Raw genomic sequence first — 15208 nt, forward strand, 5'->3', positions numbered from 1 at the left:
AAAGAGCTGAATGGATTTTTTTTTGCCTCAGGTGCTTCGGTTTAAGCAAGAGACGGGGGCAGTGTTGTCCTTTTTTAAAATCGAATCCGGTGGGATTATTTGTGAATTAAAAGAAGAGGTCCACACCAGACAAAAGCAAACATCTGGGAGGGTTAGATGATATGATTAATGTCTTACTTGCTTCTCCGTCTTACCAGGTTTGAGTCCAGATGAACGCGGGAACTCGCACATCTCGCAGTAAGGCAGCAGGCCGCTGTTGGAGTAGGTGCACGTCGCGCAGCTCCACGTCTCCGGAGGTTTCCGGCGGACAGACGAGGCGGGACTTCCTGGGCTGTTGCATCCCAGGGTCAACCTGCGAGACCCGGGCCTCAACCGGGACTTGGGCTTTACAAGCTTCTTCATCTGCAGTGAAAAGTCCTGGTCTAGATTCACACAGGAGGGAGAAGGGTCGGAGTCAACTTGTTCCACCGGCTCCGAGGACGGAGACGGTTCCTCGTCATCTGGTTTCTTCCTCTTCTTCTCCTTGCTGGCACTTGGCGAGAAGAACGAGCGAATATCGCGCTGCTTTTCTTTCTCACTCTAAGAAAAACGATGGAAGATCATGTTAGATTGAACTCCAACGCAGAAGCGTTTGGAATATAAATTACCCACTAAAATTCTCATTTCTTAAGGAATGAGTTAGTTTTCTTCCATGTTTAGCCTTTTTGTATGTAGACACAAAGGTTAATTAATATTCCTTCTGACAAGAGAAGCTAATTTTATAGTTTCCAACTCACTGAGGTACAATAATTAGTGTTACTGGGATTCTGCAGGTTGCACTAACTCATACTTAAGACTATTAAAACCATTATGAAGACAAGTATCAATCTCACAGCATAAAAGAAAATTACCTAGAATATATGAGATTAAAGCAGATTTAAGACCTATGAGTAAGGTATTTAAGGCCAACGCATTGTTTTTCAATCCTGTTTTATGAGTTTATTATTCTAAAAAGAAAATCAAATAAATTCCTTGCTTAAATAAAAATAAACTGGAACTAAACAAATTTAAGACATTTAAGTATTAAAATTCAAAATAACCCTAATTAATCCCGTTGATCAACTTCTACTGTTCTTTAATCCTTTTGAAAATATCCCAAATTAATTAAATTAATTCAACACGCAGATATTTATTTTCCGCTCACTTAAGCCTTTGACTGAGACTGAACTGTTTGGCTTTGGTAGAAAATCTGAAAGGGTCACTTTGCTCAAAGATCAGCTGATTAGTTAAGTGCTTTGATACAATCAACTGGAGCCATTAAACCGCAGAATTAATTAAAAAAACACACAAAGAAACCATATCTCCTCAGTTTCAACCGATTGAATGAGGGTAATTAGTGTTGGTATAAAAAAATTTAACACCTATCAACATTTTGTCATTTTCCAACCACAAATGTCAATGGATTTCAAGCAATAAGTGACTAAATGCTTTTCTTCTTTTCAGCCAAGTCCAACAGAATTTATTCACTGGATATCTTTCTTCTGATACATTTTGAATTTGACGTCTTCATTTATTTATGCAGAATACTGCAGGGTTAGTTTACTGCTGAACAAATAAAAAATGTATTCGTGAATCTTTTATCCATTGCTGTAGAGAATAAATTAAAACATTTTTTAAGTATATGTAAAAAGTTTTGGAAAATGCATTTACATTGCTATGCAGCACAAATCTGAAACAAACGTCCAGATAAAAACCCAACAATTATAAAAACCCAACAGCTATTATTGATGTCACAATAAACATATTATTGATGTTTCAACTGTTGACTGTTTTATGACTGTTTTTTTTGTGTTTTTATCATGTAAAGCATCTTGAAATGTCTTGTCTCTTAAAGGTGCTATACAAATAAAATTTTATTAGATTTGTGATTTGACTTTGCTCCAGCCACACACATTGAAATGTACAATTCTTATTGAAGAAAGTGTAGAAATTATCAGTGGGTAACCCAGATGCCAACAGGGAATGTGGTAAATGTAAAGTGACTTGTTTTTGCACGCAGAGATTCTGAGAAACTCACGTAGGAGAAGAAAATGTCATCGTTCACATTTCCTGTGTTTCCTTCCAGCGGTAGCTCCATCTCACTCGGCGTCCAAGGGTTGGCAAGGCTGAGGAACTCCCACTTGTCCTTGTCACCTTCATCAGCCTTCAGAAATTCCTTCCTGCCGTTCAATGTGCTACCAGTAACTGTTTCCTGGAAGTCACACAAGATTCAGCTTTACTCTGTCATTTCTTTTTCTATTTAGCTCTAAAATATTTTTATTAGTCACGCGTCATATGAAGTAAACATGACTGTCACGACTGAAAGTTTCAGCAGCTTTGCATGATTTAATCCCAGCATGCTTGCATAATGTTGTCAGCGCTACCTTCCTTTTGAGCATGGACCACATGACTGTGTCAAAGGTGCCCTTGGCGATGAGGTAGTGCACGTTGACAGAGGACGTCTGTCCGATCCGGTGAGCGCGGTCTTCTGCCTGCTTCATGTGTCCAGGGTTCCAGTAGAGCTCGGCAAACACCACATGGCTGGCAGCGGTGAAGGTCAAACCCTAGACACAACACACACACAGACACACACAGAAAAGCAGCATAATTTGAGCAAAAATCCACAATTCAAGCACACTTAAACTATAAAAATAGAAGCTACTTCTTGTGGAAAACCTTATTTACTATTTGCCACTTCATAGTTTTATTTACTTTTCAGCTAAAACAAGGAAAACAATAGGATGATTCATAGTTCAGCAGTAAGTTTTCATCATAGTACCTGACCGGCGGCTTGGATACTGAGGATGGCGACTCTGGTTTCTGGATCGCTCTGGAATTTGTGGACCAACTTGTTTCGCTCCGATGAAGGCACGCTGCCATCAATTCGGATGTACCCAGCCTGGCAGACAGGAGGAGACATGTTTTAGTGATTAATTCATGCTTAAAAAGCCATGACACTATACTGCTTTTTAAATCAAAAAGAGAACAAATTCTAGGTACTAAAATTAGAGTTCTGGGAACAGCTAAAGTGTAATTAATTAATAATATAACCTCAAGTTGGAACTTGTAAGAAAGAAAAAAATTGTTGGATTTTCCTGCTTTGTTACAAGTTAGGCTACATGCTAACTGATATTAGCAATACAACTTGAGTCCCATGTATTTCTCTGCATATTTTGTCTTCAGAAGGAGGGATAAACATATCTGCAGATAATTAGATAACTAACCCAACAAACTGAGCAAATCAAGCAAAATAACAAAGCTGCTAAATTAAGCAGCGAAATCTCAAGTTTTTGCTAACACAATCTTATTTTCAGCAGTGTTTTTCCCAGATATCTCCTGTAGAGAGATCAAAAAACTAATGAAGAAAGTATGATTGAAGGTTTTCAGGTGTAGATTGAACCTTATTATCCAAAACTCCTTTATGAATATAGTATAAAAGATTACATAAATAACTAGAGATGATGAGGGAAACAGGGTTATCTGCACTCTTCAGTGAATATAATTATGGTTCATACTATGAAAAGACAATTTTTATTTCTTCTAAGTTATTTTATTACTCTATACTCCATCAAGCTTTACTAGAAATGTTAAAATAAGCACATGATGCAGCCCTGATCATAAAAACCTTTCATAAAGTAGGTAAACAGAAGAGAAACACAACTGAAAACAAGGGATTTGTTTAATTAAAACATGAATTTGACATTCAGCTGGCTACTCCTGCACTATGGTGACTGCACTCTTTTGATTTGGGTCCATAAGTCCTGTGGAGCAACACAGTGGCCAACAGTGGGACGTTATGTTCCCACTGCGCTGCTCCCAGATGTTAATGAATATGAAAGATTCATTGAAATGTCAAATAAACATATCCAGTCATTTCTGTGGAAATTAGCACCCTAAACTGAAAACAACCCAACACAAGTCAATCTGATAATTGAACAGGGATCTTTATTGCCTGATTTAATCAGTGCTCAACAACCTTCTCATCAGTTCACCGACAGGTGAGACACACGGAGCACGAAAGCAGTGATGTCATGGCCGTCTCTGCCAGGCTTCACATCTCCCGGCGTTGCTTGACGTTCCTTTTTTTGCTCATCGCTGTTAATTGGTGAGTGCGAACACACCACGGAGTGAGCGTCTCAAGGAGGAACGTGCTATCACACCTCGTGCCATCACATTACATTCGAATGACAACTTCTCGACCTCTGCTATGCACACAAAAACACACTTGAAGTGCTTCACAGGTTGCTGACGCCAATCTAGGAGAATACATTTGCTTGTAATGAGTTGATGAAGAAAAGTTTACTTCCAGAGAAGCAAAGTAAATTAGGATGCAGTTTAATTGAAGAATTTGGAGATTCTTATCGGGCGACATGAGTAATTGGTTAATTATTTAAATATTGTGCCCGCATTTAATTATACACCTGCAATCGGTTTAAAAGCCAGAGATTTTAATAATTTATGGCGGCTAACATCTTCTGTCAGTACAAGCTCTACTTGTGAGCACAGACATCATTACTCTGTCAAAGTAAATCGCAACTATGACTGAGTTTCGCTTTATAAACCCAGCGGGAATATGGATGAAAGAATAAAACTAAAACATGAGGCCAATTATGTCTGATAAGCCAGAAAGGAAGTGTGAAACATGGATGCACTCTGCACGATTAATATCTCCAGGTTACATTTAATAGGCAATGAAAGTCTCTGGAGTTTGGAACGTTAAATGAAAATATGAAACTAAAGACAGAGAAAACAGACTGTGCTTTTGTTGCAAAGTGATCTGTGCTGCTGGTGTAAAAAATATAAACTCTGAGTCATTAGACAAACCCTGTGCAGGCCGCTTCAGGAACCAAACTGGAGCTTTCTTTGTCAAACATCACAGCGAACGGATTACATAAATTAGACAAACGTTGTCTCTGTCAGCTGTCAGATTTAATGCGTCTTGCACTGACATGTACACTGAACTCTGACCTTTATCTTAGTGCAAAATAAACCCAAACAATTTTGAACGTTAGAGCAGAAAATAACAGTTGTAGAATGTTGTATTCTACAACTAAATTGAAAACATATTCGTATCTCCTTCAACAGTATGATTGTTTCTGCATCCAGATCTATTTTGTGTGCAACAAAATGTCTGTTTTCTGTTTCAAGTTTGAGACACCGCCACGCCGCCTGAGGTTACCTTGGCCTCAATGACGGCTTCGGTGCAGGCCTTCAGCATGGTGAGGTGGTGGGCGAACACCAGGAACTTCAGTTGCTCTGCCTCCAGCACCATCTTAATGTAGTCCTTCACAGCTCCCGCCTGACCGCACATGCACACAGAAATAGACACGGATGAAAGAGAGACACTGAATCCATCACTCCGCCGCTTCGCCACACAGCGGCAAGATCAGTAAAGAAGTCAATTAATCACCGCTGCATCCTTTCTGTGTGATCGATTCGCTATTGAATGCTGGGAATCCTGACTTTAAAAGCAGCGAGCAAACGCGGCGACCGGGGCGCATTTGTCAGCTCGCAGATAGAGAGAGCAAATCAATGGCTCACAACTTGGCAATATGATTGGTGTGTGTGTGTGTGCGTGTGTGTGATTAAGGTGACAATAGGTTCGCAAAAATCCACATATTGACATCTGACCGATTGGAGAAACAATAAGTTTCATTACTAAATAGAGGGTTTTATATTTCAGCTGAAGTTTCAGCACCATATTTGTTGACACCTCTGGTAAAAACGCGTAAAAATCCTTGAAATAAATCAGTTTCACACTTGACAAAATGCAATATTTACTGGTTTTTGCTGGACAATAAATTGTCCCAGAACTTATTGCAATAAACGATAATATTATTGTTTTCAGACCATTTCCAAGAAATATAATAGCAATACTGAGATTCTCAAAGCTAAATTTAAAATTCCAATGAATATTTGAACACTGAATTTATTTTGAAATAACCAAAATAAATTAAGAAAACAATAAATAAAATGAACAATGAAGTCTATGGAAACATTTTGGTGGAAAGAGAGAAAAGTGAAAAAACGACAAGCAAATTAAAATGATTGAGTTTCTTTTAATTCACAAAGTGTCTTTGAACTGCCTTGTTGCTGAAATGTACTAAGATATGATCCTTACCCATTATAATAATCTCTTAGGAACTTGTTGGCAAGGTTACACAATGCAACATCTGTCCGAAAATAAAAAAATAGCTGCAGAATTTGCTGCAGTCGCTCAAAGAAATTTACTCTCTTATTTCCGCTTCCTAGAATGGCATGTTTTCTTATTTTGCCCATTTTGAGGCATCATATTTATGATCCAGTTAAATTGATTTTGCATCAACTATTATGTATTCCAATCACTATAGTGCTGATGTTCTCAAGTTAATGGTTGGGATTTTCTGAATTTTTCAGAGTTTTCTAAGGTTTTTATTCATCTTTAACCAGGCTGCCAGTAAATGTGGAGAAGAGAAAAATCAAATTGACTGGGCTTATGTTTAAGCAGAAATAATGGGACTGCATTTGGAACATTTTCAGATTTTTTTATTATTTTTTAGGATAAAAAAATAATAAAAAGTTGGGTCCTGTTAGCTGTCAAAGTGCCAACTGCAGTGCAAAATTAATGTGGCGAGTGTCTTGAATGTGTCACTCCTAACTTATTGGCTCTTTTCTTTCTTATGTAACACTTTCCTTTCTTTCTGTCTCTGTTGGTTTTTGTTTTATTTATGAAGCGAAGCAGCAACAATGCGTGAGAAAAGATCAGAGCCCAAATTTAACAGCCTATTGCTTGTTTCTTGTTTTGAAGTTCCTGACCTTGATTGACAGTGTGAAGCTAACGATCACCTCCTAACTAAAAAAAAGGAGCCAAAAAGCGAGGGAGTTAACTGTGCCCTGCAGATATTCGAATCTATCATGTCAGTGTGTGTGTGCGTGTGTGTGTGGCCGTCATGGAGCATCCGGACTCGGCTCATTTAGGAGCCCCCGGGCTCACCGGGGCGACCGAGAATAGCACCAACTAGTGAGGAAATAGTGAGGTTTGATTTGAGTCTAACAGAGCCCTTACGAGGCGCTTTTTGCCTCTGTGGTGTGAATCCAGCTCCTAAAATCTCCCCCCACAAGCCTGACAACCTCTGCAGCCGTCACACCTGCTCAGGAGGGAGAACCTCTGCTGATAATTAGCCGATGCGCCCAATAATGAATCTGTCCACCAGGCCCGCTGACCCTGTTCTGATCAGAGGGGTCCTCATTACTGACGGCTTGGCTTCGCCCGCTTCCTTCCGCCGAGTTTAATTAGTGCATAAACTTCTCGGCTGTCTGAAGCGGACCTGTTATCTTTGCTTTAAAGTCCGGCTTCAGAGCTGTCCTCTCTGGGTAATTGGGAGCAGATGCTTGGCGGGTAAAGCAACAAAAATACCCCAAAGGCGTTTGGCAGCTCTGTCGCCTGGCGGTGCAGGGCCTGCGATGCTCCTCCGAGCGACATGTTAGAACTTATCACACCACTCCACCCTCCCAATGATCCAAAAAAGGAAGCGCTGTTGTGTTTTTTTATTGTTTGTTTTATTCCCCCGTCTATAGTACCAAAAGTGTGTTGAACTCTGAAAGGAAATGAGATTGGTCCGGGAGTATTGGCTTTGAGGTGGATGTAATGAAAGGAAGTCCAGACTTAGGCTAAACTAAGCAGAAATCCAATCAGTAAACAACAGCAAGTACAAAAAAAAAAGAAAAGGATCCAAGCTTGGAGGCAGGCGGAGCGAGCAGCGTGTCAATGATTGCATTTGGTAGTTATCTCCGGTCTTTGTTAACCTCGGGGCGACGCTCCTCATGGCTGAGGGACTTTGGCTAATTGAGAGGAATGCCAGCCCTCGAACACGGCCAGATGGCGGTTTGTTCACCTACAAATACAAGAGACGGCGGAGACGCCTGTTCTCTGAGCTCCCGTGTTTAGCGAGGAAAGGGGTTGGGGGGAGCGGATCAGACGGCGAAGGCTTTATTACGGCTAAAATGTTTCCTCTGAATGTAAATGAACGTTGGGTTCCAGCGGCTCTGACCCCGGCATCCTTCCTGCAGGATGCGTCCAGTCACCTTCCCACAGCGCTCATTCTCCCTCTCATTAAAAAAAAAGAAGAAAAAGAAAAGAGGCATCTCTGTTAAACTGAGAGCCGAACGGGTTTCCATGGCAACAGCATCACAGCGATCCTATTTTAGTGCGGCGTGTAACTTTGATATAAGGTGTAATCACGCCAGGCTGGACGCGCGGCTAAATAATGCCTCGGTTATAACTCCCCCTACTTTTGTCTAAGTGCTTCCACTGGTCGCCATCAGGCTCTGTTACCACGGCGACGCTTTCCCATGAGCACACAGTGCCGAGAGCGACGCCGCGCCGTCCGTTCACCGCGTCAAGTGAAACAGCGGCGCCTGAAGGTGTCGAAACGTTTCGGGTTTTTAACTTTCTGCCACCAACAGTCGATAACAGAAACTTCAGCGTCAAACTTACAAAACAGTAAATCAGGGATATCTGGGCATTTAGAGGAAGCTTAATGCACTAAATGTTTTCAAAGTTACCTAAACAAAAACTTGCACATTAGAGGAAGTGGAAACTTTCCACTGGATGCAACAAATTAAGAGGGTGAATACAAATGTGACTTTACTTGTAACAAATGTTTTCTTCATGGTCACAACTGTAAGTTTAGTGAATTGACCATAAATATGCAAAGCAGTGTTGTGGTAATAATTCAGTGCTCAGGTGCTGAAAAGATGTTTACATGTCTAATCAATATTTTATAATTGAATTTAGCTAGATTTTTACACATCAGACAACACAATTAGCCCTTGCAATTCGCCGACTAGAGCAGAAGTTGTGCTTGACATCATTGCTGTTTTGAGTTTAATTAGAAATCACTGCTTTGCATTAAAATGTCACATTTAAGGATGATTTTTATGGTTTAGTCAGAATTTTATGATGAGCGGTTTTAGTTGCCGTGAAGAATGTTACGACCCAGATGATGAAAGAGCTACTAGTGCAGCTTCCTCTGACTTCTTGATACCTTTCAGACAAATAAAGAGTAAACCCAACTTTACCAAATATTTACTGGAATGGAGGAATCAGGACATTTGAAACAGCTGGTCTCCCATTACCTTAGCAATAGCCGTTTGTTTGTACATCCGTGTAACCAGACTCATGACCTCTGTGAAGGGGGTTTCCGTAGCAGCGACCTGTGACCTCAGTCCCTTCATCAGCCTCTCCCACTCGGCGAAGCAGGCCGAGGCCTCCTGCATGCAAGGAGAGCACAAAGATGGTGAGGTTGTGTCCTTTAATCCTCCATCCACCCTCCTCTTCTCTCTTGTTCTCGCCTGTTATTGAGATATAAAGGGCAAAACAATTAATGGTGCTGCTGGGTGTCCTACTTTTTTCCTGGAAGAGATAGAAAGAAATAGAGAGAGAGATGGAGAATTCCCAAGGATGCTTCCCCCCTCCGACTGGGCTGCTGTGTTAGGTGGGTCATGAGCATCTCCCAATTATAGCCGCCTTGTGACAAGCCGGGGTCGAAGATGGAGAAGCAGCCCAGCCGCTACAATAAATCAAAAGCCGCCTTGCCCGCTCTCAAGGTGATTGGCGAGGAGTATTTAAGGCGCACGAAGATCACAGCGGGGAAGGCTGCCTGTGAAGAGCAGCATATGTTTCTGTCCATTCATAAACAAAACACGCAGAGGGAATCCAAGTTTGTTTTACCGGGTCGCAGCTCAATCACAGACGGGTAGAAACCGTTTGACTGCAGTTTCCCCAACCTTTTCCTCAAACTTCAATGTGTTTAGTACAAGTTAGTGATATAGTAAAAGTTTGCTGTGTATTTGTTTCAACATCTTCCTAATTTTAGATAAAAAAATGGAATCTGATTTAATATGAGTTACCGCATTTAATTTCCCTTAGGGATCAATAAAGTATGTCTGAATTTGAAGTGAATTTGATGCACTTGATTTTGTTTCAAGGGTATCAGAGTGAAAGGGGTATGTGCCACACTTTTCAGATTTTAATTTATTTATCTTTTTCCTTATGTCTCACAATTGGACTAAAACAAGTCTTTGGCAAATGCAACAAAAAGTTTTAAGCAGGAGACGTATTAGACCTAATTGCATCAATTCATGCAACTGTGTGCATTAATTTACTGTAATTTGCATTAGCAAAATAATTTTTTTCTCAATTTTATCTTTATTTATGATGCGATGAAGCTACAAAATCCCAAAGCTTGATGATTAATGTAATGCAACAGAAAGAAAACGCTTTCTCAGAGCGCTGCATATCAAATGGTGCAACGCTGTGAAGCATTTGGAAGCCAGAGGTGAACCTTGCCTGATTAGGAACACATAAAAGGAGGTCAAAGGTGAAGCAAAAGAAAATGAGAAAAGTCGGAAAGCTTAATAACAACAGGACACACACACACACACACATATATACATATATATATATATATATATATAAGTGGCATATTTATGTTTACTGAATTGGTATGTCAAGGATGAATGTTAAATAGCATCCTTGATGTTTGTGCGTGCTCGACCTCTTCTATGTGTTTATTTCCTATTAAAACTCCATTCAAACATTCTATATAATTTGTCTGTCTGAAAAAATAAACACACAAGAAAAGCCACCATAGTGGGAAAGCACTCCACCCGCGATGATATTCGCCAGGCTAACGCTGACTAAAGGCCAGAGCTGAAAACGTAAAGGGCAGCAGGGGCATAAAAAATGTCTGGCGGTGGAAGATAAAAGCCATCATTAGGGAGTAAAATGAGATGGGAGGAATAAACAGTCGGTGAGTGGCCCTGGCATTCGGTATATATTGTCAGTTAGCAAAGCTATGCTTCAAAGGATAGCTTGTTTGGATGAAAATAATGTCCTTTCTGTGTTTTATGTTTCATATATTGTGCAGATTTCGCTGCTCCCTGGAAGCACAATAGTGCTGGATTTGGCCTCTTCACACCTCCGTTTCCTATCTCTGGAAACCGCTCCACTTAGCCGCTTTAGGACGCATTCTTTTATCCTAAACGGACAAATATAACGCATCAAATAGAAATAAAAGCAAAAAAGAAAAAGCCAGTGGAGAAATTCGAGCACCAACAACAAGGCGCAGTGTGAACTTTCCCTGCTCTAATTGTTGTTGCTATGTAGCAACACAAACCACTTCTAGCTCCCAATTAAAGCGTCCCTTAACATTTAGGGAGAATGGGATAAAACCCTGCATCATCACTTTTCCCAGCAACCTCCTCATTGTGGTGTCACTCCCGGCTCCGAACGTTAATTACCGCTGAAAAAGCACCTCCACTGTTTCCCCCTCACCTGCTGATATGATATAAAATATAACAAAAGCTGCCTGGTGGACGCCGGCATTGTTATTGTTTCCCAACGGGGGCCTGAACCGACAGAACAGCGGAGCCCGGAGGTCGAGGTCGCATTAGCATCCGAACGTGGATTCAGACGAAACGCGGCGCGGCGTGGGAGGCGGGAAACCAGCAGCCGCAACTTTAGGAGAAGCTAAAACCCCCACGCATGAGGTGTGACATTTACTCTACAAATACTCTGATATCCTGTTTGTGATGGAGGAGCAGAAGGAGGAAAGAGAGACGTCATAAATCTTAAGACGGAGGCAGAAACTTTTTAAAGTATGAACAAGCGAGAACAATTTATTTCATTTCGTGTGATAGATGCCGTACCAAACCGTAGATCTATCAAAGTTATGTCAAACCGAGCACCTTGGCAGCCTCCTCGGGCAGGTCAAAGGGGATGCGTTGACGGATTTTTGGAGGCAGCTGACTCAGAACTTCGGCTTTGAGTCGACGGATCATGATCTGGCTCAGCCGCCGGTGCAGCTCCTGTAGGTTGGAGGCGCCACGACAGTCCCAATGCCGGCGAGTCGCAAAATACCTGAAGAGAGACATTGAAAGGGTATTTATATTCTAAACCTTGTACTTGTATCACTTTAGTTGCACATTTTGTCAGTTTTTAGTGGAGTATGACAGGAAAATGCAAGGAAAAATATACAATTAGTAAACAGCTGGATTTAGAAGTGCAATTTTAGTTCTTCTGGACTATAAGTCACACTTTTTTGTAGTTTGAATGTTTTTGCATTTTATACAGGGTTTTCACACCTCATAGCCCGGTAATTTGTTGCATTTTCACTTGGGGTAGTTCACTTTCGCATTGCACTGCATTGTCAAACGATCCAAACCATTTCAAAAATATGTTCCCCTTCTCGTCTGTGGGGGCGCTGCAACAAAAACTACTGAAGGAAAAAACACAAAAAGCTCTAAGACACTTTCTTCATGAAATGTAAACAAAAATGAAGATTTTAGCGTCTGTAGGATTTGTCTTTGATAAAAGACTATGAGACATTTTTCCTGCTAAAGCTGGACTCTCAGATTTGTTTTGGTTGTATTTACCCAGAATGCCCTGCGTCATAGTCCACATCCTGCATCTCCGGTCTGCAGGGTATCCACATATACATTCAAACTGTGTGTTTTTCAACATCATATCATATAACCTTAGTTTTTATGTTTGAAAAAAATGTTTTCATTCACAATAAGGAACTGCTTTGTGTTGGTCTATCTCAGTCGATCCTTAAATATGCTGAAGTTTGTGGTTAAATACTTCTGCAAAGCACTGTGGACACTTTTAAACGTTCCCTCTCGGGAGCTGACCAGCACACTGATTAACTGCGGAGCTGCTCTGCTGAAGCACTCCAGTTTTCACCCAAGGATACTCGGCAAAGCCAAAAACTAAAAACTATTTTGTTTGATTTCTAAGCCGAGGGGTTCGTCATAAAGCACACCATCACATTTTAACAATTTATCAGCCAAATGATTAGTTAGAATTTGAATTGTTAGCACTGGCTGTCCACACAAAAGGCTGGTTATTTGCCATGCTGGCTGAAAGAGTGGACGAGCCTCACATGGAGCTGCCAAAAGTACTTGGTTCACACTTCAGTGTTTAAAGTTTTTGTTGTTGAAAGGTGCAAAACTGCTCCTTCTAAAATGTGTTGTTTAAAGCCGGCAAGTTCATGAAGCGATGCCGCTTCTCTGCCCCAAAGATTGCTCTAGTTTCTCACTCCAACTTCGCTTTCATGAGTGGCATCGCTCGGTGTCCTCCTCTGTGTCTGTGTCAGAACGGCATTCCCCAGCCGTCATTAACGAAGTGTTACCACTGACGGCCCTCCGTTCCGTCCCTGACCCGGCCGATAACTTTGATGGACGTCCAAAGCGATGCGTTTGATGCGTTTGTTCACACATGTAACTGATCGTCACCGGCTACGAGGACTCGGCACCAGCTGGCAGCGGACGCCTGGCTTCAATGGTGGCCTGGTTCCTACAACAATCCCTTAAATGAGCAGCAAATCCACTCCACTCTGAGACACAGCCCACCTCACCCCCAAAACACAGCTAGAGGAAGGTAAGGATCTACTAAAACTTTGCTAAAATGTTTTCTAAACCAGAAATAAAAGTTGACTTCTTTCACTAAAACAGGTGAAAGAAAACAATAATTACACTTTTGTTTTTAGGAGTTCATAACCAAAGCATATCTGGACATTGTCTGATGAAAAATGGGGCAGACATATTCATTTCCAAATTAAAAAACAAAAACTTTCACTAATTATTTTATAAGAATGGCAGCCATGTTGGATTTAAGGCAGCGAATCTCCAAATTTCCCCGACTTCAGGAAGTTCCAGTTCAATTTTTCCAGATCAGAACTTGAAAATGAAAGAGTGACACAAACAGGCAAACAATAAACTAATAATGAGACAGTTGAGAGATTAAAGATTAAAATACTACTTTACTGTGAAAGTTCTTATAAGAAAAGAATAGATTGAAATGAATTTACCAGAAGAAGTCGAAAACATAATCAAGGCACAGACTTTAATTTTAAAAGAGCGTTGCTAAATGTGTTAGCTTAAAGCACAGAAATGAGTTTCTAGTGATTTACAAATGGCTGCAGGCTTTCAGAAAACCACACACATTATACCTAGCACAATTAGAGAATATGAAGACATTTGGAAAATGTCACCTGTAATGGGCGTTGCAGTATTTCTTGGTGTAGTCTGTCCACGTTCCAAACCTCTTGGGATAGAGGGCTTCAATCTGCATAAAAAGCTGTGGAAAAAACACAGGAGGTGATAAATTTTCTATATAACTTCACGCCAAACCAAAAGTTAACGTGAATAAGTTCACAGGTGTGAGAGAGAGGGAAACAGAGCTTTGCCTCATGTGGAAAAGATAGTTTAATAATGAATTAGGGTCCCTGTGACACGATTGTAGGGCTGAATGATAAGAGGGAAACATGCTTTATTTAATAATATTGTTGAATATTGAAATTTAAAAGAACATACTTAAAATGTTCACTTATTTAGCTTTTTAAAACATTTTATTTACAGAAAAGAATCAAATTTAGCCTCAGACGTATTTAAAAAATGTAATTTAATGTCTTTATAACAGTGAAGGAAGTTTTGCTCACTTTTTTCAAAATATTGCTTTAGTTGCATAATGGCAAACCTTTCTCACATCGGTTCATGTGACAAACATAGATTTGCAAAGACACGTTGAACTGCCGTATTTTAAAGGCAATACTTCAGTCAGCCATTTTGTTTTACCATGCTAACTTGCAATCAGTCTTAAATTTTCATATTTAGAAATCAGTAAAATTATAACCTTCAATATAATGTTAAATCATGTCCCTTACTTCCCTGTTAGCGGTGTACAGTTTTTCCTTCCACTTAACTTTCCATTACAGCACTCTGAAAAGCCAGATTTCATTAAAAATCTTCCCTATGATTTTGTATAGCATTATGAAACATATATAAATGAGCCCAAATGATGTAAATTAACAGAAATAAAAAACTAAAGTATATCATGTATGGAAGGAATTTATAAAACTAATGAGACTTTTCAGTTAAATTACTGCATTTATTAGTCGTTTCAATCAGTTAATCACTTTAAAATAAACTGGGACCATCTAGATGTTGAATTTAGTCAATTAATGCTGCAGCAGAAAAATATTTTGATTCTTCAGCAAATCTTAAGCGGTAGATGGAGCATCTACATCCCAGCTGGCACCAGAGTCCCCAGAAAGAGTTAGAGTCAGAGTGAGCGCTCCCACATCTCGCCAATTTCCAGCGTTTCTGAAATAATGATGGGTAATCTTCAGCAAGGTGAGCTGAATAA

The 15208-nt window shown here is 40.2% G+C and overlaps 1 protein-coding gene across 3 annotated transcripts in view; it reads right to left on the reverse strand.

The window, feature by feature from the left end:
- Window positions 1–15208, reverse strand: part of zranb3 (zinc finger, RAN-binding domain containing 3) — a 91935-nt gene that overhangs the window by 55778 nt on the left and 20949 nt on the right. For all 3 annotated transcript variants that reach the window (XM_055059607.1, XM_055059606.1, XM_055059608.1), the window contains exons 6-13: window positions 14055–14140; window positions 11749–11920; window positions 9136–9270; window positions 5198–5317; window positions 2798–2917; window positions 2403–2582; window positions 2057–2230; window positions 195–579 (exon numbers count right to left, since the gene is read on the reverse strand). In XM_055059607.1, coding sequence (XP_054915582.1) covers window positions 195–579; window positions 2057–2230; window positions 2403–2582; window positions 2798–2917; window positions 5198–5317; window positions 9136–9270; window positions 11749–11920; window positions 14055–14140 — 1372 coding nt within the window. The remainder of the gene's footprint in view (window positions 1–194; window positions 580–2056; window positions 2231–2402; window positions 2583–2797; window positions 2918–5197; window positions 5318–9135; window positions 9271–11748; window positions 11921–14054; window positions 14141–15208) is intronic.

Source organism: Poeciliopsis prolifica, unplaced genomic scaffold (assembly GCF_027474105.1).
Source record: "Poeciliopsis prolifica strain line A6 unplaced genomic scaffold, Auburn_PproV2 SCAFFOLD055, whole genome shotgun sequence".
Lineage (NCBI taxonomy): Eukaryota > Metazoa > Chordata > Actinopteri > Cyprinodontiformes > Poeciliidae > Poeciliopsis > Poeciliopsis prolifica.